Genomic DNA, 24039 nt, shown 5'->3' on the forward strand with positions numbered 1-24039 from the left:
TGCGGAGGCTGGGGGGGGGGGCGCGGCGGCGAGGGGCGCAGCGCAATGGGAGCGGAGGCCTTGTCCTCGGCTGCCGCGCAACGCCTGCTCTTCCATCCCTCAGAGCGGCCTCGTCGCCCTTGTTATTCGGGAGCGACTTGGATGGTTCGCGGCCTCGGGCAGCATCGCCATGTCTGGGGCCCGCTCTGGCTTCTAGTGGGCTGCGACAAAGGCTCGTTGGCTGAATTCCTGTCACACAGGTGTTAAAAGGGCAAGAAGTCCTTAGTTTAGAGGAAAAGGTGGCACTCCTTCCTCGCCCTTTTTTCCTGAACAGTGCAGGTCCATAATATTATTTATTCTTCAAAGTGAGCAGGTGCCTTGGAGCGTTTGGTAAGCCAAATGCTAAAGTGTGACATCTTTATGCCGCCACGCTCATACCTTTCAGGTTTTGTGTGTGTGTAATATTACCTTACCTTTAATATTACCTTTACCTTTAATATTAGCTTACAGAAGCTTGTTTGCGTATGTAAACAATTTGTGAGTATGTTAGTTCTTCCGATTCATCTAATTTCTTCATGTGTTTCTCTTCAGGTTAAATGTAAAGGTAAAGGGACCCCTGACCATTAGGTCCAGTCGTGACCGACTTGGGTTGCGGCGCTCATCTCGCATTATTGGCCGAGGGAGCCGGCGTACAGATTCCAGGTCATGTGGCCAGCATGACAAAGCCGCTTCTGGCGAACCAGAGCAGCACACAGAAACGCTTTTTATCTACTTGCACTTTGACATGCTTTTGAACTGCTACCAGTAGGTGGGCCTGGGACCGAGCAATGGGAGCTCACCCTGTGGCAGGGATTCGAACCGCTGACCTTCTGGTCGGCAAGCCCTAGGCTCTGTGGTTTAACCCACAGCGTCACCTGCAGGTTAAATATACTGGACACTTATTTAAGTTCCTTTGAAGGGAATGGGATTCTGGCTGAAAGCCCAAGTACATTTATAAGGGGCAAGTCCAGTCTTGTCCAAAAGCACTTACCAACACACCAGGAGCAAGGATGTTTTTCATATTGAGGGGCCAGATAACTTTGTGTTGTGATGGCTTACAGTGTAATCCCATGCAGAGTTGGTGCACCTAATTATTCATAAAATAACACAGCAGCGGGACATGGGTGGCGCTGTGGGTTAAACCACAGAGCCTAGGGCTTGCCTATCAGAAGGTCAGCGGTTTGAATCCCCATGACAGGGTGAGCTCCTGTTGCTCGCTCCCTGCTCCTGCCAACCTAGCAGTTCGAAAGCACATCAAAGTGCAAGTAGATAAATAGGTACTGCTACAGCGGGAAGGTAAACGGCGTTTCTGTGTGCTGCTCTGGTTCACCAGAAGTGGCTTTTTCATGCTGGCCACATGACCTGGAAGCTATACGCCAGCTCCCTCGGCCAATAACGCGAGATGAGCGTGCAACCCCAGAGTCGGTCACAACTGGACCTAATGGTCAGGGGTCCCTTTACCTTTGACACAGCAGCAAGAGGTGTACTTGCTCTGCGAAAAGGGAAAGACACTCTGCATGTGCTCAAAGACATTTATTTGATAAAATTAGCTGTTGCTTTACTAGAAAAGCATCCTGCAACTATTTTAAATAAAAAACGTTTAGGTAAAGATAACAGTGAAGGACCCCTGGACAGTTAAGTCCAGTTGAATTCAACTATGGGCTGTGGCGCTCATCTCTGCTTTCAGAGGATGCGGTGTTTGTCTGCAGACAGCTTTTCCAGGTCATATGGCAAGCATGACTAAACTGCTTCTGGCACACAGAACACCATGACGAGTGCCAGACATATCTACTCGTGCTGGTGTGCTTTTGAGCTGCTAGGTTGGCAGGAGCTGGGACAAAGGGGAGTTACTCTGAGGCAAATACCTTGTGGAACTGAAGTCCGTGAACTCATTCAAGAAAGTAGTGTAAAATGACATGTTAACTGACTGAAACACGATTGATGGTGTGTGGTTTATATGTTTAAAGATGGTGCTTACAGACCATAGATAGGAACAGAAAATATGGATTACTTTTCCCTTAGCGTAATAATCATAGAGCAAGGCATAGGAGCAAACTCCTAGAGGCCAAGGGGTGTTCGGCCACCCCAATAAAATATTTGAGGGGGCCAGCCCTCAAATGGTGTGCATGCACTGCATCATGTGATTGATTATGGGGTGCGGGCCTTATCTCCCCCCCCCAATATTTTATACAAATTGCCCCCCTGAAGCGAGGGTAGTTAAATATTGGTACAATTGATTTTTATGCTTATACATAGAATGATACATTTAAATGTTTGTCTAGATGTCTAGAATCTAGATCAATATTTGTATAGAACAATGATGTAGCAGTTATTCCTACCTCATTAATCTGTGTCATTATTTATTAAATTTCTACCCCAGCCTTCATCTCAAAGGACTCCAGGGTGACAAACACCAAAATCTTAAAACAATAATAATAAAAGGATATACAAGCTTCTGCAAGTGCCATTACAGAAGATTAAAGTATTATCTATGTAGTTAGTGAAGCATCAAAATAGTACTCTGAAATCACAAGCTGGGTTAAGGGTTTCCATAAGTCTGTTATCTCCAAGAGTACAACAAAATCCAGGTGATTTCTTTTATACCCTTTGGATAGCCAGTCTGTTGGTGCTGGTTTGCCATTTCTGACTGCTGCCTGGGGAGCAAAGCCAAGAGTTGACTGTAGCCTGTCATCTGCTCAGTGCCATGATTTCTCACTTCCCGTATGGTTTTGCATTCACCATTTCCCATCAGCCTAAAGACAGTTACTAAAAGGGGTGGAATTCCCAAGAGACCTGTTCTTTCTCTTCTACAGTCTCTGGATGAGCAGCCCAGCATTGTGGTTCCCCACTGCGCCCTCTGTTTTCTGCTAGCAGGATTTCCAGCAGAAAGACAACAAAGCCGCTGCTGCTCTTGAAAACTGCATTTGGTAGGGTTGGGGGAAGGAGGGAGAGTTGCTGTTTTCAGGAAATGAAGCAGGAAGTCTGATCGAAAACTGCACACACAAAAGGCAGCTTAACTAAAAAGAAGGTAACATTTCCCCCTCACCCTCTGATTAGTTTGGTTTTTAAATTTCTGAATTCAGGTTAGTAGGACTAGCTAGGCATGAATTTATAGTGAATTTTTTTTTTTTTTGCTCTTTTTAAAAAAGGCAAAATTGGATATATAAACAATATTATTTCTAGCCATTTTTGAGTTTGTCATGTAGCTTGCATGTTGGATGACAGGCTGGGATATAGGTTAATGGGATATTTTCCATTTCCCCCAGCTTGTGAATGTTTTCCAGAGGGATGTGGATGGCAGTAGGCTTTGATGGAGTTTGAAAGATTAACATAATCTATGTATATATGGTTTGCCTAAACAGAAACAGGTCTGACTTAGCTTTACATTTTCATCCATATACAAAGGTTTGAATATTCTGTTTGATGCTGATCTTTTCCCCCAGTGTGTGCACTGGAAACGGGTGAAAAATAAACTGATATGGCTGTTTCTAAATTACAAAATTCTTGCATGTGTGTGGACCTGTAGTGGAAGTGCTAACTACAATCATTGTAGCAAGTACTGCCAGATGTTCCCTATTTCAAGGTATATACCTTTCCCTATTTCAAGGTATATATCTTATTAAAAAATGCTTTGCTTTTGTTTCAGATTATCACAACTCTATGTAAGATAAAAGAAGTGATCTGTTTCGCAAGCTAACTCATACAATCAGTTGAGCTATTAGCCTCATTCTTTGATAAACTTTCACTTGTTGACAATGCTTGATGTCAAAAAACTGTTTTGCAATTAAGAGCTAATTTATACAATGATTCTATATTTTACTTTTTAGTTCCCTTAGAAAACAGGTTACACCTTATGGCAAAAGATGGTCTGAATTATTTGCTGTAAACACAAAACTCACTGTAAACCTTCCTAATAGGAGTTGAATAACAGTATGCCAAATCACAATTTGTACTTGAGACAAATGGTCCCAGACAAATCCACCAGGGTGCCTGTGAAATCAGGGAACAATTTTATTGTTAGAGAACTGTCATAAAACTTTTTGTACAGTGTTTAAAAGAGAATACAGGAAAACATACAAGCCCACATTCCCCACAAGATTTCAGGGATTTAGCAACAGAGACCTTGATCCAGCTCCAGTTGCAAGGAACTAGTTGCATGATTGGCCCTGGGTGGGTACAGGGGACATGCATCTACTACGTGTACAGAAAGCTGTTTATTTTCATGCAATTTGTTTCTAATACACTGGTTATGTTTACATCTCAGTCTCCACATATACATACCCCACTGTTCCAGTGCCTGTAGCTCTGAGAGCTGATTAAATTTTGTATAAAAGAGAGCTGAATTCTTATGAGATGAGGCATTTATGGATCCAAGAATGGTGATGCTGTGCCAGAATTGACAATGCCTGCCTGTATCTGGTCATAAATATATAGCATCGTATCTCTTAGTTCTTTATTTGGATGTTCTTCTGTGCCGTACTCTTTGCTGGTTTGCAAAGAATTCATAGCAAGTAGTTAATTATGTCCATGTAAGCTGTAGCTCACAGCAATTTCACACTTTGTGGCAGCTGGGTAGTGTTTTCCTCAGTACACATGTAAAGTGTGAAGGTCAGGCACCTCTAAAAATGAGACGTGACTCTTAGATAGTACAACTCGTGGCATTCTGGGAATGTTATCAGGCTTCTGTAATTCTGGTTTGCACATAACTTGCAACTTGCAGGAAGAGACATATATCATCATGATTAGTGTTTTAGTTATGAAGGCCAGGATGGATTCTATAATGTAAATGGAATGCACTTGATTATAAAGCTGAGCACTCTCAAGATGGGACAGGCATGGACTTCTTGTTGCCTCTCCCAGCTTGTGTGCATGGCCTGCTGATCTCCCTCACCCTGTCACTGTGTGCTGACATCATGTGCTGTGATTAGAAAGACCACTGGAGGGAAACAAACATGGCCACACATTCTTTAAACAGTTGCCATGTTTGTTACTCTCTGGTAATTGAATGCAGATGATACATTTAACCAGGTTCATGTATTTGGATCTGATGGGAGTCAATTTAAAAGGCACTCAGATCTGTGGAAACCTGACAAATGATTTTGCCCCCTTAACCGTGTGTGTGTGTGTTTGCTTGCTTGCTTGCTTGCTTGCTTGCTTGCTTGCTTGCTTGTCTATATTGTGCTATGTACATTTCTTAAATATATCACTGGGATGGTTCTAGGTTTTTCTGTGCTGTAACAGAAACCAGGACAGTTGGAGGAGGGAGGCTATTTCAGGGAGCTGCAGCATCCCTTCTGAGGTAATCCTCAAACTGGGGGAGGGGGAAGCTTTTGTAGGTGCTTTGCTGGGAGGGCATTTTTTAAAAGCTGCAAAGCTCAGTGAGGGAAGAGGATTAGTGTGAGAGAGCGAGTGAGCCGCTGGCTGGTTTTACTAGGATCATCCATCTGCTCTGTGCTTTGGGTGTATTGAAGTGGGCAGTCTCACTTTGCTTTCCTCATCTCCTCCTCAGCTGTGTGATTAGGGCCCTGCGCATCTGTAATTATCCAGCCAGACTGCAAAGCCGCTTGCCACACTTTACAGCACTCCAGGCCACCTCCACACTGTGGAGCAATGGCGCTCCGGACTGTGCTAGAGACTGTCGAAAGTGGGGAGCAAGATACTATTCTCAAGGTGCTGCAGATCTACAACCAGGAGGTGAGTATTCATTGGAAATTGTTTGGCTGATGTCAATCTGAAGGATCAGCTGGAGAATCTGTGCTGGTGCTTTGGTGCCATTCCCCATAAGCTGCCTTCAGTTTCATCTGCCTGCATTGCTTCAACAAAATGTTGTTAACCTCTGCAAGCAAGTATCTTTTTACCTTTGCAAAGAGTAGGTCTTTTGCATATTGATTGTTTGTGACTGCACTCTCCCTTTATTCCTGTATGTAATAGGGAGCTTGTGCTGCTTTGGCCAGAGTCAGACGTGTTGGAAAAATCGATGTTAGTAGTGAAGGACTGATTTTGGAGAGCAGAAGGGAAAGGAGGAGCTTTATGTGGCAAGCAGATGTGTGGTATTAACAAACAGGCAGCCCCAGGAAGAGCTGTATGTGGAATAGAACTACTGTGCGGTGTGCAATTTTATATGATTAAAAAATCTCTTAATGAAGGGATTGCCATAGATATGGCATTTGAAAACTGATGGGGAAGAGAGAGAAAACAATGAACGTGGTGAGAACAAGTAGTCTAAGGCACTAACCATTAGATTTGTTTCAAAATGACACAAGAACAAGATACTTCAATGATAAGCATATCTGAGAACTTGAAATCAAGCTCCTGTGAATGTGTCATTAATTTACAGGCAGTTGCATCAGGAATGCTTTTGGTTTACATATGTATGTGATTCCCCTTGTGGTAGACCTTCAAACTAGGTGGGAAATAAGCAAAGCTGCACATTTTATATGTAGCACAAATGGTATTTCCTGAGAGGAAAAATAAATGAGTTGGCAAACTGCATGTATTTATTTGCATATGAAATTGTCTTACACTGTGTCGGATCATTGGTCTTTAATTCAGCATTTGCTTACTTCATCGCACAACGAGGCCTCGACCGGAGGTCTTTCCATGTCCTGACCTGAGATGCTTTTTAATTAGAGATGCTGGGAAATGAGCCTGGGAACTTTTGCATTAAGAGCATGTGCTCCACTGCTGAGCCTTCCCCTTGTTTTGCTGTGGCAAAGATTCCAGCTGTAGCAATGACAACATGAATAAAGCAGAGGCTGGTAGATAAAATATCAGCTTCATTAGCAGAGAAAAAGGTTCAAACCTTTAGAACTCCATTCAGGATATATGTGTATGTACTGTATGTATGCATTTGTAGACTATTTTGGATAGAGAAAACCAATATTCTACCTGGAAGTTTAGAGAACAAGAGCTTTGTAAACAGAAAGTCCACCTTTTGGTGTTTCTCCATCAGTGTTTGGAAGAGCGACTGCCATTCTCTGAGCACCCAGAAATGCTTCTCAGTATTGAAATAGTTTAATGCTGAGATATTTTAAGAATTCATGAGAGGGAACTCCATAAGAGGAGGCACAGCAGATAAAGCAAAAGTCATGCTTACCAAAACTTATTAATTTCTTAGGCATGGTAACAGAAGAATAAAAAAGCTATAAACCTAACAGTGACATTTGTGCTCCACATCTCAGCTGTCACTGCTAAGCAGCTACCAGTGAATCGAGTGCAACTAGTAGGCTTATTCAACAACTGAGGGAACAATTATGTGAATTTCATTTTTCTTTTTCTTAATGATGTTTGCATAGAAATCAGACAGTATATGAAGCAGCAGCAAAGGCTGTAGAATATTTATTCAACACATGAGTGATCTCTGCTTGATGCTGAGAAGGAATATTTGCCACTTGGGAGAATATGAAACCAAAACCAAGATATTGCTAGGGGTTTTTGAATGATAGTGTGGAAAACCCATGAGATCCTTGAAAACTTATCAGGAATCCTACAATCAGAAGATCAAGAATGGTGAGCAAACTTTCCTGAAGAATGACTTGCCCACCATTGCTGATCTTCCATTGCAATGTTAAGCTGAAGGGATGCATTAATGTGTTCTAGAGTGTGCTTTTAATTCCCACAGGGGAATGATGAGATCCAGTAGGCCTTCTTAGAGCGCTGCATGAATGGACTGCCCATCTTAGGACAGAATTAGAGAAAATTGCCTCTTCCTTCTCCCATGTTGCAGACTCATAAGAAATTTTACTCAAATAGAAATTGGCTACAATAATATATTGAAACTTCTTGTTCCAAAGTCAAGAGAAACTAATTAGATTGTCATTTTCTCGTGAAGACATCAGAATGGAGAACCTTTTTTTTGTTGTTGTTCAAATGATTCTGTTGAGCACATCAATGGCTTCAAAGGGCTTTCCAGATGCAAGTACTTTAAGGACTGCAACCCAAAGTTGCTTTGTTCTGCATCTTGTATTACTTCAGAATTGCATCCTATGTATCTTTTGATGTTTTCTTCAGCATGGCCTTCTATGAAACTAGAATTGTTCAGAGCTGCACAGTTTCCTTATATCATAGCTTTCATATGCTGCTCAGTATGAATTCATCAGTTTAAGCATGTTTCTTGCTTAACTTCTCACTGCTTTATAGTGTTCACTGGACTTGCATGCTTTAGGACTAGGTGTTCAAAAGAAATCAGTTGGTTATCACTTGCTTTAAAATTATTTTTGTGCTTTTAGAGTAAGTTGTAGTTTCCTAGTACATATCTAATCTAATCTAACCCATGCGTTTGAAACGCATCTGGGGACTTGTAGGAGGGCTTTGAGGAGTTTGGACTGAACTCTCTCAAGGGGAATGAAGGAAAAAGATGGTGGGCCCACGAACGATCCATAAAGGAGCTGGGCCAACGTTTTGGCCTTGTACAGTTTTAGGGCCGCGGGGACATAAGAGCCCCCCTTGGTTCTGAAGAATTTAAGAATGCAGTTTGCGGATCTTTCCCCAGCACTCCCATTAGAATTTATATGGATTTTGTTGGCTCCCGAAGCCTGGACTGCCATTCCCAAATACTTATAGTTCAACACTTGTTGTAATTTGTGGCCTTGGAGTTCCCAATTTCTGATCGTTGGTTTTCCCCCAAAGGTAAGAATCTTTGTCTTCTGGTAATTTATTGTGAGGCGTTCTGTTTCACAGTAGACTGCCAGTTCTCTTAGAGCTCTTCTTAGCCCTATGGGGGATCTGGAGAGAACTACTGCATCATCGGCGTATAGCAAAACCGAGATATGCCGGTTTGCTATCTTCGGAGGGTGGAATTCTAGGTTACTAAGAGTGTTCACCAGGTTATTTAGATAAAAATTAAATGGTAAAGGGGCCAAACGGCACCTAGTACATATCTATTTTCTCTGTTTCATTCTCAGAAATCACAGTGTTTCACCTTTGAAGATGAGGAACAGGAAGAAAGGAGGGTAAGTACTTATTTTCTTAATTTGCTTACTCCATCAGGACCACTGAAGCTGTCAGATGGTGACTTGCCATAGACATTGAAAGCACTGAATTCCTCCTACATGCATGGAAGCTTTTCCTTCTGAACAAAAGTGACTAGTTCAAAAGCATGCTTCATGTATGTTATGGTCCCTAAGATAGATGAAATCATGCTGGTAGCAGCTAGGGGGTGGCTGATGGTGCTGCCCCATAAAACCACATGCTGGGTAAGAAGCAGAGTACAGTTTGATAGGAAGGCACCTGTTGCATTCAGGTCCCATTTCATTTGTTACACCCCCCCCCCTCAGTCTTGGAGCCATTAGATGAGTAGTAAATAATCTACTTGACTAGTGTTTGTGTGATGTGCTTATACAGAAATGCCTTTCTATGAGGAGGCACAGTCACAATAAATAATGGGAGCTCAGTTCCCTCATGAAGTATCCTTGATGAGGCAGCAGTACTAAGCCAATTACATCAAACCAGAAGTCCTGTAAAGCTGTAGTGTTTGTGATCCTTCTATATCAATATTTCTGTTGATATAGGTCTAAAAGGTCTACTGTATTTAAAATAATATAGTTAACTTTTATTTAACTGTTAAAATAACATGAACAATTACTAATGATAAGTATAATCAATCTTATTAATACTATTATGATAGTTAACTATTTGATTATTAAATATTTATTTAACTCTTTTTGTACCGTTGCTGTTTTTCACTGGCAGTTTTATTGACATGTTTTTTACCTGCTTGCTTTATAGGTAGTATTTTATGTGTATGGGATTGTTTTATGTTGTATTTTTATCTTGTTTTTGGGCAACTTGGGCATCATTATGTGGAAAGGCATGATATAAATTTATTAAATAGGGTCACACATTGGCAGGCACATTTTCAGTAGGTGCACCGGCCAGTATAATTTTATCTGTTCAAGGAAGCTTCCTTGAGTTTTACGGCATAGCCAAATTGCAGAAAGAAAAGGGGAATCATCCAAGATGTGACTGCGTGCAGTGACTATGCAGATACTGTATCTTTATTGCATTCACCTTTGGGGCAGAAAGCTACTGTAACTTGTTCTCTTCTCCCACCCCACCCCCAGTTGTTTTCAGTTTCTCTTCTTTGGATTTGAACTCTGACAGTAATAAGCCACCAGTCTTTGAGGAGAACAGCAGTTCTTTGGATAAACAATCCTGTTCACTAGCATCAGTTAAAAAGGCCTTTAAACAAGAGCCCCACGCACACTGTTTGCTGATAATGCTCCAAAAATAGATACCTCTGTACCTTTACTGAATTTGGATTAAATTGACACATAGTCTGCTGCAGAATAAAAGGATACAAAGAGAAGACCGGGGGGGGGGGGAAAACCTATGAAACTACAAATGTGCCTATTTTTAAATACTGTATCTGTTTTCACTGAAGCTCCACCATGGCACTCCTCCACTCCCTTTTGCATCATTTTGCTGCTTTATTGTGGCCTACAGAAAGCAAATAACTCCATATCACTAAAACCAATGAGGGTGTGTGTATAGAAAGTGGAATCCTCTTAAGGATCAGTGTTGAAACCTGCTTTTTAAAAAATTGCTCATTAATGATCTAGGGTTAGAATTTGGCCGACAACGCCAGAGGTTTTGAGAGGAGTCCCAAAGGCATATCTGCAAATTGTTGCAGGGAACTTGTCATTAAAATTGCAAATGCAGTTGCTGCTGCTGCTGCTGTTTTTTATTATTAAATTTTTAACCTGCCCAATATAAGCAAATGTAGAGCGGTGCACATTTGGGCAAAAAAGCCTCATTTATTCTAACTATATTTATTTATTTAAAAATTATAAACTGTTCTACATTTAAATAAGTGGTACAGTATATTAACATACAGTATGTCACAGATGTACTAATGGGGTCCAAACTGGCAGTGAGTGATCAAGATGGATATGGGCCGAGGCACTGGATGGGTTGTGCAGGTTTGAGGTACAACATAGCTCATTGAACATGTGCAATCCACTAGCGCAGACATAATTTTCTTTCTTCACAAAGACGTTTATTGCTTCACTACTAGTTTTCTTCTCCCCCCACCCACCCTCCCCCCACCTCTGTAATGCTTCAGAAACTGGCTGCGCTTCTGATCAAGTTTCTGGAGAGGGTACTGCAGCCATCCTGCCAGGTAACCTGTTTGGAAAGCATACGGATCCTGTCCCGAGACAAAAGCTGCCTTGGCCCTTTCACAACCATGGAAGGCCTGAAGACGCTGGCCAGGCACGCAGGGATTGATTACGCAGAAGAGCAGATTCTGGAGGTTCCAGACCTCGAAGTGATCCTGGAGGCGCTCAAGTGTCTCTGCAACATTGTCTTTAGCAGCCCCCGGGCTCAGGAGCTGACCTCCGAAGCCCGGTTCGTAGTGGGCCTCACAGACCGCATCAAACTCTACAATGAGAGAAATCTCCCGCACGATATAAAGTTCTTTGACTTGCGCCTTCTCTTCTTGCTGACGGCATTGAGGGTGGACATCCGGCAGCAGCTTGCGCAGGAACTCCGGGGTATCGGTCTGATGACTGATACCTTGGAACTCACCCTGGGAGTCAAATGGCTAGACCCGCACGAAGTAGCTGCTGAGGGGAACCCTTCTGCTCCTTTACCTCGGCAGGAGGTGGAGCGTGCCATGGAGATCCTGAAAGTGCTCTTCAATATCACATTTGACACTGGCAAGAAGGAGGTAGATGAGGTAAGACACTCAGAGGGAGCTTTTGGTAGCTCAAATTTGTGATGTATTTCTGTTTTTATATACTGTACCTGTTTCTTTCATCCATGATTCTTGTGCTTATAGACACTATTTAAGAAAGGAAGGGGGCAAGTTGCCTGACTTAGTTCACCCCACCCCCCTGCATTTCTGACTTGTTCTGTGGGAGGCCTACATATTTGGTCAATTCTGCTCATGCCCACTGGCTGACTTGTTATAAACAGGCCTATTTATCAACATACAAAAGCACAAATTCCTGCACTCTCAAAGCCAATAAAAAAGAAATGCTAAATGAATGAAAACATTCATTTCTAAAATTATGTTGTGTTTGCTTCCATGGTCCTGTTCTAAAACGTGGTAAAATCAGATATCTTACAATCTGGTGGAATCTATTTTTTCAGCAATGCATTGTAACTCAAGAAAGAAAGCCTAGCTTCGTGGGTGTTGAGGTGTAAGCAGCAGTGTTGGCAAGGTACTGCCCAGAGTCTGTTTACTAACTAAATGGGGATGATAACCTAGTAGATCAAGCTATTTAAAAAATCCAGAGTCTCTTTCACTTTCTGGATTAGTAATGAACTGTGAGCTCACGGAGACCTGTGAAGGATATTGTCAGGGAAGGTTCTAGCAGTGAACATTCCCTGACTACCGAACTGGAGAGATGGCCTGCCCTTTCAAGTTTGCGCCTGAATTGAGACATTCCAGGGCATGTAAACGTAAAGGGAGGAGATTCGGAGTCCCACGGTTGTTATGCTGGGGGAGGAGCAGGCAAGGGGCACTGGGGGAATCTGCGTCAGACTGAGCAGACATGTGTTCTTGAAACTGTAATTGCACTGTATATATCAGGCACAAATAAAAGTCTTAAAGACAGAATGGCTGTGGAACTCGTCTCTCAACAGTAGCCAGAAACGATCCGTGACAGATATAATTTCTGGGTGTATATTTTATACTATTTATTTATTTATTTCATCAAATTTATATACTGCTTGATTGTAGAAAACCTCAACAAAATTATTTTAGTTTTCTGTATGCTGCTCTGATATTTTATGATGTGAGTTTATAAACCTTTAAAAATATAAATAAATGAAACATGAAACGGCAGAAGAGAGGGTAAAGTGTGGCAGAAGAAATTTAGATACCTCTGTAGGAAAACAATATTTGCATCTGGAGTTCTGCATTAAGAAAATATTCCAGATTCGGCAACCAGACAATCCAAATTCCATTACTGGATTTTTAATTTGCAATTTGCAATTTGCCTTGTTTGTGTATGAATTAATCTAATTTAAACATATTCTTGCTGCCTAATTTAATTGTTGTTTTGCATAATTTTACATTGTGGGGAAAGAGAAGGAAGAATGCAGCTTAGACAAAATTGTGGGAGTATAATCAAGACACCCAGAGAGAAGGATAAGGGGTCAAGGGAAGAAAGAAATGCTGAATGAAGGAGTCTCATACTACTTCATTCAACCCTACTTTGGTTACGGTGCCCACATTTCACCACAAAATGGTGCCAGGAACTGTATGTTAAGGGCTGTATTCTGAGCAGGGTAATTCAGCTACATACATTTTTAGTTTCCTTGGGCACAGTTTTTCTTTGGACTAGATTTCCATTCCATTTTGAGAACTTACTGTAAAGCGTAGCTTTTTGCAACCAACAGACTGTGCACGAGAGAGATGTGTTCCTGTCTCATAATCAGGCTTTTCATTGTGTTTTGGGGCCAGGAAGATGCTGCTCTGTACCGACGCCTGGGTGCCCTCCTCCGTCACTGCCTGATGATTTCAGCAGATGGTGAAGATCGGACAGAAGAATTTCACAGGTGATTATCCTGGTGAAAAACTTGGATTGGCTGGGAAAACAAAAAAACATTATCATGATTGCCATACAGCTTGGGTATTCAAGAATCTGGGGGTCAGGTTTATTTGACACAGTTATTGGTGGTACCTAAGAACTTTCGTTGCTGATAATGATTGATATAGTGCTACCTGCACTGGCGTACAAAGGGGGGGCAGGGGAGTGCGCTGCACTGGGTACCATTTGGGGAAAGAGTGCCATCGCGGCCGCCCCCCAGGACGCGCAACCGTGGGACGCATGCTATGCCCCCGCAGGCGACATGCCACGCCCCTGCCTGTTCTCTGCTCCAGGGGCTGCAGCATGTTGCTCCCCCACTGGTTATCTGTTGTTGTTGTTGACAATGATGATATAGTACATGGCACTTTATAAGGAATTAGTTTGACATAATCTAAAAATGGACATCAGAAAACAGCAAAGGAAGGGGAGGGAAAATTGGGGCAGTACATGGGAGAAGTAAATGCTGTTGTTAAATGTTCTCAGGAGTGTTTATAGTCTTGTCACGATGCCAAGGAAAGGATAGTTTTGGGTCTTGTTCCCGTGGTGCTTGAAACTAGAAATTCACTAGATCTTTGTCAGGTTTTAAACAACAAAACAAAATGGCTTCTTGTTGATGTGGCAGGCTACTTACTTTGCATATTTTGTCTTGCATTGTATGTTCAGCCACACAGTCAACCTTCTGGGCAATCTGCCTCTCAAGTGTCTGGATGTCCTGCTGGCCCCCAAGGTGCATCCGGGCTCTCTTGAATATATGGGAGTCAACATGGATGCTGTCAATGTTCTGCTGGATTTCCTTGACCGACGTCTTGACAGGGTGGGTGAAAAGTTCCTCATTGCCTCACACCCACATTTACTTCAGATACTTTTCATGCAGCCAATGAAATACGCTGTAATATTTCTTAGAGAGTAAGGGGGGAACTACAGAGTGTTAGTTTTCGGTGGGTACCCTGAATTTCTTATAACATAAAGTTTCATCTGAAAAAAGGGATTTATTTGTGGTGGGGAAGAGTCTTTATGTTGGGGCAGAACCGATATATCTGTGATGCAATTGGTCAGTTGGTAAGTGTTTCTATTTATTTACTTGATTGGGGAGGAGAGCTGCAACCCCCCCCCCCCGGCTATGCCTATGATCTACTCTGATGATTTTCTATGATGTTGCCTGCAGCTGAGCTACCATTTACCTCAGGCATCCCCAAACTTCGGCCCTCCAGATGTTTTGGAATACAATTCCCATCTTCCCCGACCACTGGTCCTGTTAGCTAGGGATCATGGGAGTTGTAGGCCAAAACATCTGGAGGGCCACAGTTTGGGGATGCCAGATTTACCTGCTCTGTTTCAGAGAAAGGAAACTAGTGTTTTTCGATCTGTACTCTGATGTATTTTTCCCCTACATGGGAAACATAACATGGCTGTGATGATTATTATTATTATTACCTTTTTTGTGGGCTCTTCTATAGGGTCACAAGCTTAAGGAGAGCCTGACCCCTGTGCTGAACTTGCTGACTGAGAGTGCTCGAGCCCATCGGCAGACTAGGAAATTCCTTAAAGCTAAGGTACTGTATTTAAATGATGTAGGATCCTAAGCAGTAATGCTTCCATTGATCCAGCAAAAATGTAAGGCAAGCCCCACCCGTGCCATCATTCTGGAGATATATACTGCAGAAATACTGAAATTGTCTCCCAAGATTGTGTGTGATCCTATTGTTTTGAAAAATGCTTTGAAGTTGTGCACTCCGTTGCTATATGAGTGTGAGTGGGCACGCGTCTGCCTAATTTAAAAGTGGCAAAAGTCACCATGATGGTTTCTGCAAAGAAGTATTGGCACTTTTGGAGCAATACTTACAGGCCTTATGGAAAACCAACATAATAGGAAGGCCTTTTAAAATAACTCTTCCCTTTCCATGGGATTGCAGGTACTCCCTCCACTGCGGGATGTGAAAAATAGACCGGAGGTGGGGAACTTGTTGAGAAATAAGCTTGTGCGCCTCATGACTCACATTGACACTGATGTCAAGCATTGTGCTGCGGAATTCCTCTTTGTTCTCTGCAAGGAGAGTGGTGTGTGCCTTTCCATATTCTATTTCACCTAGTGAAGGTTGTCTTGTAACATTGTATGTCTGACATTGTATGTTATAATGTCTTGTAACATTGACTGTCTGAAAAAGCAATTGAGTGAATAGACTGATCCATCCAACTTCGTAACTGCTGAAAGATTCATATCACTGGGGTAGACAGACAGAATATGTTTTAATGGTGGCTTGGCTGCTAAGAGTTGAGGCAATTCACTTATGAGTCATAAGGCAAAATTACATATTGCCTGGATAAGGATGGAATGAAACAGAACCAAATAATTCACCTAAACATTCACTGACTAGAGATACGCTTAGGAAAGAAAAATATTTGTTGTAAAAAGGGAGGGAATTCCAAACTTAAGCTTTGATAGCTGCACACTTACATATTCTCTCTCAAGTTCTATCAAAAGGCCTCACTTCACAATTAAATCACTCTTTTTGCTGAATGTTAGGACAATGGCAAAAGTTTTCCATATTTTTTTCTTTGCAAAGTGACTGTTTCCTTCCAAATACATGCACCAGCCCATAGATGCCTACAACCAGTCCCATATGAGATTTCACACATTTCTTCTAGTGTGGATATTATATTTGCTTGAGGTAAAAGTAATGCAAATAGCTTTCACAGTCAAAGAAGCTGGGTTCCCTGCTGCTACAGGGGTAAGGGGATTCCCTGGGCCTGTACAGCAGGTTGGAGAGTGAGAAGCAAAAGAGGTGAGGTGAAGCGGCTCTGAATGTGACTTACAGACTTGAGAGGCTTGCAAGAAATCATTTCCTTGAAAGGTGGTCCGATAGCAAGATTCGGTTTTATGATCATTTGAATTCAGCAGTCTTTTACATATTGTTTCTGTAGCAGCAGAAGAATGTGACCCTTTTGCCTTTATTTTCCTCAACAGTGTCACGGTTTGTGAAGTACACGGGATATGGGAATGCTGCGGGGCTCCTGGCAGCCCGAGGCCTCATGACAGGAGGTCGGACAGAAGGAGAATATTCTGAGGATGAAGACACTGATACAGAGGAATACAAGGAGGCAAAACCCAAGTATGGACCCCCTTGTATGCATTGCTTCCTTAAGTATTGCATTTTCTTTTACTTTTGGCACAAGTCCTTGTTAACTTTTCCTCACTCAACCCATTACTCATTTTTTTTCTTTCCAACTTACTCATTAGCATGATGTTCATTTCCCTGTGTTCAATACTGTGGTTATCTGCTTCCATGCCTAATGGCCTTATTCACTGCCTGCCATGTCTTCACAGATGCATGTCTAGACCAACAGCTTTCCCCTATAATCTGCTGCAGAGAATCACAAACCTTTGTTTTGAACTCCATTTATAGGTAGCTGTATGTACAAAAGCTTCTATGTCATGAAAGAGGTTCTGACTCCTCCCCACTCCCATGTATCTAGGTAGCTTTCTCTCTTCTTATCCCTTGTCCCATCCCTCCCATCCCCTTCATTAGCAGAAAATTCTCCCTTCTATTCCAAATACATACAGAATTTCCACCATTCACGATTAAATCCATCTTGAGGATTTATTTGGCTAACTGTTTTATTAGTACGAACTTCACAATCCCATGTCAATGTTCTTTCCTTCTGCTACCCCTTCCCATTTTCCCCTGCTCATCAGTTATATTGTGATGCATGGGAATGCATTTGCACATAAAGAAAATTTATTAAAGTAGAGACTATTGCAATTCAGAGGAGGGAGAAGTGAACATGACTGGGAAAGGTGTGAAGATTAGAACCTGGACAATGAGAGGGATAAGATTGAACTGAACTGAGTCAAGAGTGCTATTCTGGACACTTTGGGGACAGAGACACAAAAGCACCTTGTATTCTCATGTTAAAGGTGTGTGTCCATGATAGGCATGTGAATTATAGCACTAAATTGCTGGGCTGCTAACCTCTTCCCCTGCTTCCATTATAACTAGTCCAAATAGGGATCAAAACTGGCATGCATGTCAGTAGGTGGATTGCCACTTGCCCTGGTAAGAATCCTGTGCCATTTTCAATTTTTTAGTAGTATTTTAGGTAGCATATAGTGTTGAAGAATGGTTGCTACATCTCTGGTACAGTCAACAGTCATTATGCCAGTGGTCAATATATCTGCCTGCTTTTAAATGAACATGTTTCTGCCTTCTTTCTGTGTGTTGTTGTTTTGACTGACTCGTACAGCATTAACCCTATAACGGGACGTGTGGAGGAGAAGCTTCCCAACCCAATGGAGGGGATGACGGATGAGCAGAAAGAGGTTGAAGCAATGAAACTGGTGAACATGTTTGACAAGCTCTCAAGGTACCATGAGATAGATTTATCTGGAAGTGGGTCAGCAGTTTGAAGAGGAGGCTAAAAGAGGTCAGCCAGTTAAAATTGAAGGTTCTGAAATTCCAAGCTCTTTGTGGCTTCAAACAAATAATTTCTGAATTGTTGAATTACATTTGACCTCTTTTATCCTCCAGATCAGTGGTTCCCAACAGGTGGTCCGGGGACCCCCAGGGGTCTGCGAGCTATGCTAGAGGGGTCCGCAAGATGCTATTAGAATGAATAATATATTAAATATATTTCGTAAAACAGATTTTTTGTTTTGGCCGCTTCCTGCATGAGCAGAGTCTAGCGCAGAGTCTGTTTTGCAAAGAGGCAGCGCGCGCATTCTACTAACGCTCACCTCCCCAAAATGCTTTGCGCGCGTCGGCTTCATTTGTGCGCTACTGTGCAGGTACCCTGTCTTCTCCATTCCCCTCCCTCCTCCCTGGCGTGCGCTGCCTCTTTGCAAAACAGTAGTGTTTGTAAACAAAGCGTTGTTTTTCGCGGAAGCTACAGTTCGCATAGTTAAAAATGGACCGTTGGTTAAAAAGTGGTTCGTTAAAACGACAAAGGCCTACAGATGAAGAGGAAGATAATGCATTTGATGTTCAAGCAAGTAAGTCAGTGACTCTCGAACCGATCTTGTCAGTGTCCATTGAACCTAAATCGTCGGCGTCCCTTGAACCTAACCCTTCCAAGATCAGTGTTAAGCTTACTGGAAAAATTAATTAGGAATTAGATTTAGGATTAGGAATTAATGGGGGTCCTTGTCACAATAGCGGCTTGATGAGGGGTCCTCGAGAAAATTTTGTTGGGAACCCCTGCTCCAGATCATTGAATTGTCTTAGATTGTGAGCTCCTAGGGAAGAGGACTATTAGCATCAAGAAAGGCCGTTAAAAAGAGCCATGAGCCTGTTAGGTAGCACAGGAGATCAGTATGATTTTGTCCAATAAGCCATTATGTGTTAACAGTCACTGAATGGGAATGAAGTAGAACCATTTGTCTGAAAGAATCAAAAGAGTGAAGTACTGCCCTGTCATCAGTGGTGGCTGATGGGGTAGCATTGCTCTCTTGGCTTCCCAATGCTATGCATCACTGTGAGTTACAAAGAGGTGGAGGGGGGCATGGCAGCAGGGAGCTCAGCACAGTGTGGGTGCCAATCCATGCACTGTGTCAAGCTCCCTGTTGCCTTTGCCTCCTCTCTCATGGTAACCAACAGCTACACTGGATTTCCATCATTTGGTGACAGTAGGGCTTTACTCATTGGCTTCAAATGTGGTTGCTGGAATGAAATAGTGTGCATCTCATTTAAAAAAACCAACCATTTAGACTGTTTTGTAACTGCTAGTGGACTAGGAGAATTATATTGAGCTTAGTGGCAAGCAACAGGAAGGCAATGGCAGGTGACCACACCAAAAGGGTGCTGGTATTCTGGCCTTTTGACTAATGGAACTATAGAGTAGCAGGGCGTGGAAAATGTTGACCATGTATCATTAAGTTTCTTCCTCAACAATGAGGATTGGAAATATTTGTTTTAATATCAAAGCAGAAATTTTCTAGAATTCTGAGGGGGAAGTGGAACGCAAAACCAGTGCTGTAGGTGGCAGTTCATCTGTGCTGGAAAATGAACCCCTTGGATAAACTGGGTGTGATGACTGGGAATAATGGAAATCTGCACCCTGGGGAATTGCACACTACTTACCTACAGTATACATTTGAATGTCATCTCCACAAAGTTAATTCTGCAGGCTATGTAGTGATAACTCTGGCTAGCTGCTAGTAGGAAGTACTATGGCAAAGGCAGATGGCAGCTAATGCCACCCATTCTCCTTCCCAGCAGGCATTCACTCTACAGTAGTTGTTCATACATCATTTAAGAGTAGTGCAGGCAGGAGTCCAGGATCTACCTAAGGAGTTCAAATGACATCTTGCTGAGCAGCAGTCAGTCTATTTATGCAGATGCCCCATGTTTCCTGTGTGCATTAGACAGACAGAAATGCTAGTCTGAGCATTTCATTAATGGTATTTCAACTACAATGTTACTTTCTTTTGCTGCTGACGTGGCCTAATCAGAAGGACCCCTGAGGCATTTTCCAACTAGATTAGCGGAGAAAAATTTAGGAGCAATCACTTCCTGGGTTTCCAGTGTAATTTTAGCATTGTTACAAACTTGCATTTGGACCTTACTTCTCTGAAAATCACACCCTTATACTTTGCCAGGATGTCATGAAGATTCAGAAAGGCTGGTAATTAGCATTTGGTGCATGGCTAATGTGCCCTTTAACTAGCGATGAAGCCAAAAATAGTGCTCCAGTGCACCGTAAAATGAAGAAAAAGTCTTCATTCAATAGGGTAGGAGTATAGCATCTAGATCAAGGTAAGTAATAGTACCACTGTATTCCGCTCTGGTCAGACCTCACTTGGAATACTGTGTCCAGTTCTGGGCACCTCAGTTCAAGAAGGATACTGGCAAGCTGGAACGTGTCCAGAAGAGGGCAACCAAAATGGTCAAAGGCCTGGAAACAATGCCTTATGAGGAATGGCTTAGGGAGCTGGGTATGTTTAGCCTGGAGAAGAGAAGGTTAAGGGGTGATATAGTAGCCATGTTCAAATATAAAAAAGGATGTCATATAGAAGAGGGAGAAAGGTTGTTTTCTGCTGCTCCAGAGAAGTGGAAACGGAGCAATAGATTCAAGCTACAAGAAAGAAGATTCCACCTAAACATCAGGAAGAACTTCCTGACAGTAAGAGCTGTTGGAAGGTGGAATTTGCTGCCAAGGAGTATGGTGGAGTCTCCTTTGGAGGTCTTTAAGCGGAGGCTTGACGGCCATCTGTCAGGAATGCTTTGATGGTGTTTCCTGCTTGGCAGGGGGTTGGACTGGATGGCCCTTGTGGTCTCTTCCAAATCTGATTCTATGATTCATTAGCAAGCTAGCCTCCACATTTCCCACTGAGTTTCAAACAAAAAATGTTTTTCCTTTCAGTGGAAATGGCTCATCATATGAATTGATTTCAGTCAGAATGTAGGCAGTTCTGTTCAGGTTTCTGAGCATCAAAAACTGCTTTCTGGCCAAATATGGAGAGTACATCCTCTCTACCCAAGAAATCTAAACAACACTCTTAGATTGAAAGGTAAAGGGACCCCTAACTGTTTGGTCCAGTTGCGAACGATTAAGGGGTTGAGGCGTTTATCTCGCTTTACTGGCCGAGGGAGCTGGCGTACAGCTTCCAGGCCATGTGACCAGCATGACTAAGCTGCTTCTGGCGAACCAGAGCAGCACACGGAAATGCCGTTTACCTTCCCGCTGGAGCGGTACCTATTTATCTACTTGCACTTTGACGTACTTTCAAACTGCTAAGTTGGCCGGAGCAGGGACCGAGCAATGGGAGCTCCCGTTGCAGGGATTCAAACTGCCGACCTTCTGATCAGCAAGCCCTAGGCTCTGTGGTTTAGACCACAGTGCCACCTGCGCCACTCTTAGATTTGACACACTGATTATACAGTATTTCATTTACATTTACATTTACATGGTGTCAGCTGCCCTGAGCCCGGTTTTTGACTGGGGAGGGCGGGGTATAAATAAAAATTTATTATTATTATTATTACCGTATTATTTATTATTATTATTACATTTGATTAAATGGGATTAAGAAATCTACATTCTGATTGGATTCATTTGTTGTTGCTTAATAGTTTCTCCTGAAGAATATTTATGACTGAAAAATGTTCTTCATATTTGGAATCCACTGACCAAGTTCCCTTGATGGACTAAAAGGGCCCTAGGAGATAGAAAAGCAGTGGAAAAGTCATTCCACTTAATCCTTAAAGGTAGCTCAGTGACGGAGCACATGCTTTGCCAATGGAACCAGATTCAGTTCCTACAATCTCCAATCTTAGGTGCCTGAGCTGGAAAAGAAATCTCCCTAACAACCTGATGATCTGTAGACTATTAGGTTACTGTAGATCAGGCATCCCCAAACTCGGCCCTCCAGCTGTTTTGGGACTACAATTCCCATCATCCCTGACCACTGGTCCTGTTAGCTAGGGATGATGGGAGTTGTAGTCCAAAACATCTGGAGGGCCGAACTTTGGGGATGCCTGCTGTAGATTGTCATACAAAACCAGTAGTAATTGAATATCAGCCTAAAGCACTTCAAGAAATGTTAATAGTGCAACATCTGTACTTGAGCAAATAGCATTTGTCCATGGTGTGAGTATTTATATTCTGGGTGTGAGCAAAGCAGTGCCAGTACATATACCAGATGCCAAACTGAGGGAGGGTTGGGGCTGTTTTTACTGGTGGTGGTATGTATGGCTATTTTATACTATTTCTGCTAGGATCAACAAATGAATTACATTTCTCAAAGTGGGCATACTGTTGGTCTGTCCTTAATGTAGGCTTCCCCTTGGTGGTTTCTCTAAGAATGTTATCATGAGGAGCCCCCCTCTGACTGTGCTATTTCTCCTTTCCATTGCAGACAACGAGTCATCCAACCAATGGGAGTCAATCCAGATGGCAATTTAACCTCTCTCAATGTAACCTCCTTGGAGGATGCTGTCCATCAGATATCTGAGGAGAGATTATCATCTGACTCTGACTTGGAATTGGACTGAATTTTTTTCTCCTGTTCCTCAAAAACCTATGGACCCTCTATTCTCCCTCTGTAACAGGTGCTGTATCAGGAGACCAGTCCCAAGAAAGGACTTCCCATGGGATGGATCTCCACTGCCCAGAGTGGTATAACATCTGTTTCTTCTCTAGCTCTATAACACCTCCTACCTTAGAGCTCTCTTTACAGCTTAGCTCTTTTGATCTATTTTCCCTCTGTGTCCACAAGATTATTACACTCGGATTCCAATGATTTTTGAGCAGAAATTTTATGGAGGGAAGGGCAATCTCTTATTATATCAAGGAGGTTTAGTAGCACTTAAGGGTGCTGTGAGTGCACTGCACAGTTACTTGTATGGGACTAAAATGTGGTACACACAGGTGATACATGTTTGTGTGTGCGCGCGTGTGCACATTGATACTTGTGCAAAGCACATAATGCAGCAACCATACAGCGTAGTGGTGTTTAAAACACACGGATACTCTTGACAAATGTAAATGTCTATTTGCACACACGACTGGGACATATTATAGAAATGTGTGAACAATGAGAAGCCTGGAATTTTTTTACATGTGAAATGCAAGAAAGCATACTCCTGGAGGCATATAAGTGCAATGTATGTGGCAATCAGTTACATTTTAGGCAGTTCCTTTAAGACACATTGCATGTGTATGGAAACATGCAGGTAAGGAAATAAGCATTGTTAAAATAGATGTATATGTGGGGTATGTGTCCATTATCTGAGATAATGTGCAAAACTCAGACATCCTTTGCTCACAGCAACATTAATGTTGGTGTTTGCTGATAATCTGGGGCCAGGAGGCCTCTAATCCCCCCTATAACCTTGACACCATGTTCCTCTTTCTACCATGTTTAGTTTCTGGATTAATCTCACTCTGTGCTCTTCAGACAAAAGGCAATGACCAATTGCTTAACCGCACTCTAAATAATCTGCTTCAGTTGCCCTGTATCCATAACACTGCATTCACCCTGCTATGTACCTTCATCCTGATCATAGGCTTTTCTGTTTAAAAAAGCAGCCCCCATCTCCTACTTTGTTTCCAACTTTGCCAACAATTTCTGAACTTAGCACAAATATAAAGATTTTCACTAGAATAAATGAAGCCTTCAGATAACAATGTGTGTGCATCTGCTGATTATTTGGGTGATTGTATCGGAGCAATTAGAAATTACATTTCTTGGCAATATAACTGCAGCCAAACTGGGAGGAGTCCAGTTATAGCAGTGTTGTACTCAAGCACAATGTGTGGGTGAGCGGTGAAACTTCCTGTGCTTTCAACAAACTAAACCTCACTGAGGCCATTGGTGTATATCAGTCAATCTGTAGTGATCAGATATGTGGAGTATCCTGTCCATTGCATAGGACTGGATGATCTTCCAGCTACTGATTCTAGCTGTACTGTTTGAAAACGTTGGAAACTTTGGGTTATCTCCACAAACTAACATCGAGTATAATTATGACTCTTCTGCATACCCCAT

General features: G+C 42.4%; 1 protein-coding gene across 4 annotated transcripts; it reads left to right on the forward strand.

Moving 5' to 3' along the window:
- Positions 1–10: 10 nt before the first annotated feature.
- On the forward strand, positions 11–23675 carry RIC8A (RIC8 guanine nucleotide exchange factor A). Of its 4 annotated transcripts, none has more exons than XM_035123079.3 (11): positions 11–369; positions 5528–5712; positions 8922–8969; positions 11081–11695; positions 13430–13524; positions 14220–14370; positions 15014–15109; positions 15470–15614; positions 16522–16666; positions 17799–17918; positions 22408–23675. In XM_035123079.3, the coding sequence occupies exons 2-11, from the start codon at positions 5629–5631 to the stop codon at positions 22541–22543; spliced, it is 1635 nt and encodes a 544-aa protein (XP_034978970.1). In that variant the 5' UTR covers positions 11–369; positions 5528–5628; the 3' UTR covers positions 22544–23675. The 4 variants fall into 4 exon arrangements, with proteins under 4 accessions (XP_034978970.1, XP_088521256.1, XP_034978990.1 ...); XM_088665130.1 differs by lacking the exon at positions 11–369 and adding an exon at positions 2830–3046; XM_060276828.2 differs by lacking the exon at positions 11–369 and adding an exon at positions 3462–3601.
- Positions 23676–24039: the final 364 nt, after the last annotated feature.

This window comes from Zootoca vivipara, chromosome 1 (genome assembly GCF_965207765.1).
Source record: "Zootoca vivipara chromosome 1, rZooViv2.hap1.1, whole genome shotgun sequence".
Taxonomy (NCBI): domain Eukaryota; kingdom Metazoa; phylum Chordata; class Lepidosauria; order Squamata; family Lacertidae; genus Zootoca; species Zootoca vivipara.